This window comes from Bidens hawaiensis, unplaced genomic scaffold, assembly GCF_021521415.1.
Source record: "Bidens hawaiensis isolate Kalapana, Puna unplaced genomic scaffold, B.hawaiensis_p1.1 tig00000055_1, whole genome shotgun sequence".
Taxonomy (NCBI): Eukaryota; Viridiplantae; Streptophyta; class Magnoliopsida; order Asterales; family Asteraceae; genus Bidens; species Bidens hawaiensis.
Genome location: NW_027491016.1, coordinates 333,584 through 335,778, shown reverse-complemented (window position 1 = coordinate 335,778; position 2,195 = coordinate 333,584). Strand labels below are relative to the sequence as shown.

Genomic DNA, 2,195 nt, shown 5'->3' with positions numbered 1-2,195 from the left:
ATTATTTAATATTTATGCGTAGCAATAGTGGTGTAATTATTGTAATGAAAAAATAAAGAAACATATATAGCATACTCATAGTATGCCGTGCACTCAATTAATAGTACCTGGATAGGTTCACTGGTTCAGTATCGCCTTCGATCCATCTCAATCACTCTCACAGTCTCACTTGATTACTATTTTTCCCATCCCCATTCCCATCTTATCCCTACCACGTTGACCTGTTCACCCACCCTAACACCCCACACGTGAGGGTCAAACTTGTCATTTCGCTTCCACATTTTCACTACTTAAACCCCTCCCTTCTTCCCTCACTTTCCACACCATTTTATGTCAAAATACTAGTCAAACACACAAAAAGCTAAGCTACGTCTCTAGTTTATTAATTTTAAAATAGCATCGTTAAGTAAACTAGCCGCATCTAAATGGCTACCTCATTGTTGACTATAGCAATGATAGTAACAACGGTTGTAATTACAATTACAACCGCTGTTAACGGCTGCCCTGCGTCAGACAGGGCACCCTTACTAGATATCAAAGCGGCTTTACACGAGCCGTATCTAGGCATCTTCAACTCATGGAAGGGTACCAACTGTTGCCACAAATGGTACGGCATCAGTTGCGACCCGGAGACCAACCAGGTCGCGGACATAAACCTCCGCGGAGAGTCCGAAAACCCGATCTTCCAAAAATCTCGCCGCACCGGCTACATGAACGGCACAATATCTCCCTCCATTTGCAAACTCGAACGACTCTCCAGCGTAATTATCGCCGACTGGAAGGGCATTTCCGGTATTATACCTAAATGCATCACTTCCTTACCGTTCCTCCGGATTCTAGATCTGATCGGAAACCAAATCTCCGGCGAGATTCCGTACGATATCGGAAAATTAAACCGGTTATCAGTACTCAACATCGCCGATAACAGAATCACCGGTAGAATGCCGAGATCAATTACGAATCTATCCTCCTTAATGCATCTAGATCTACGCAACAATATGATCTCCGGCACGATACCGGTAAACTTCGGTAAGCTTCGGATGCTCAGCCGCGCGTTATTAAGCGGTAATCGAATCTACGGAACAATTCCGTACACGATTTCCTACATCTACCGGTTATCTGATCTAGACCTATCGTTAAACCGGATTTCCGGTTCAATTCCTGAATCAATCGGTACAATGGCGGTTCTCGCGACGTTGAATTTAGACGGAAACATGATTTCCGGCAAGTTACCGGCGACGTTGATGAATTCGAGTATAAGTATATTGAATTTGAGTAGGAATTCGATTGAAGGAAGCATACCTGACGTGTTTGGGCCGAGATCGTACTTCATGATGCTGGATTTGTCGTGTAATAATTTGACTGGTGTAATACCGGAGTCGATAGCGTCGGCGGCGTATATCGGACATTTGGATTTGAGTCATAATCATCTCTGTGGTGCGATTCCGGCGGGATCGTGGTTTGAGCACCTTGAAGCGTCGTCGTTTGTGGATAATGACTGTTTGTGTGGGAAGCCATTGAAGACTTGTTAGTTCAGTGGCGGTTACTGTTAAAGTTGACGGAAGTTTGTTGACGTTCCGTTTGGTTTAAGGAGGGAGATGAGATTTGAATAGGATGGCGGTTAATATTAATGTATATGCATGTGTTTATGTTATATGTATGTATATGGTTAATGGTACTGGTGCTAGACTACGGTGTGCCTAATTTGCAAGTATATTATGATTATGATTAATTATTTACGTAACGTTTTTAGTTATGCATGTCTAAATATACCTGAAAGTAAAGACCGCTTAACCGAATTGACCGGAAATTTGAACTGAAATTAAACCGGTTTGCAACTGATTATATGCAAACCAGTTTAGACCCGTTTGAAGCTGTAGGTTCGGAATCGGTTTTGTAATTTTCTACACCAAAACCGGTTCCAAACTGGTTAACTGAATCGAAACCTGACCAAAATTGGTCAAAACCCAAACCGAAACTGATCGTAAAATGCCAAAAAGCCGGTTTCAACCCGAACCAAAACCGATTATAAACTGGGTTTTACCTTTCTTGACCAAACTCAACCGGTTTCAACCCAAACTGGTTTGTGCACCTCTTACTGGCCTGAACGTATTTGTCTCTGATTCCAAATCACATATGGGAACACGTTATGACGTTAAATAAGTTACAAATCTAACTTTCTAACAACTGATCAT

The 2,195-nt window shown here is 42.1% G+C and overlaps 1 protein-coding gene across 1 annotated transcript; it reads left to right on the top strand.

Annotated features, from left to right (window-relative positions):
- The first annotated feature begins 425 nt into the window (after positions 1-425).
- On the top strand, positions 426-1,576 carry LOC143619486 (uncharacterized). The gene has a single exon (XM_077091425.1). It carries the CDS (start codon positions 426-428, stop codon positions 1,530-1,532), a length of 1,107 nt encoding a protein of 368 aa, XP_076947540.1. The 3' UTR covers positions 1,533-1,576.
- The last annotated feature ends 619 nt before the right edge of the window (positions 1,577-2,195 follow it).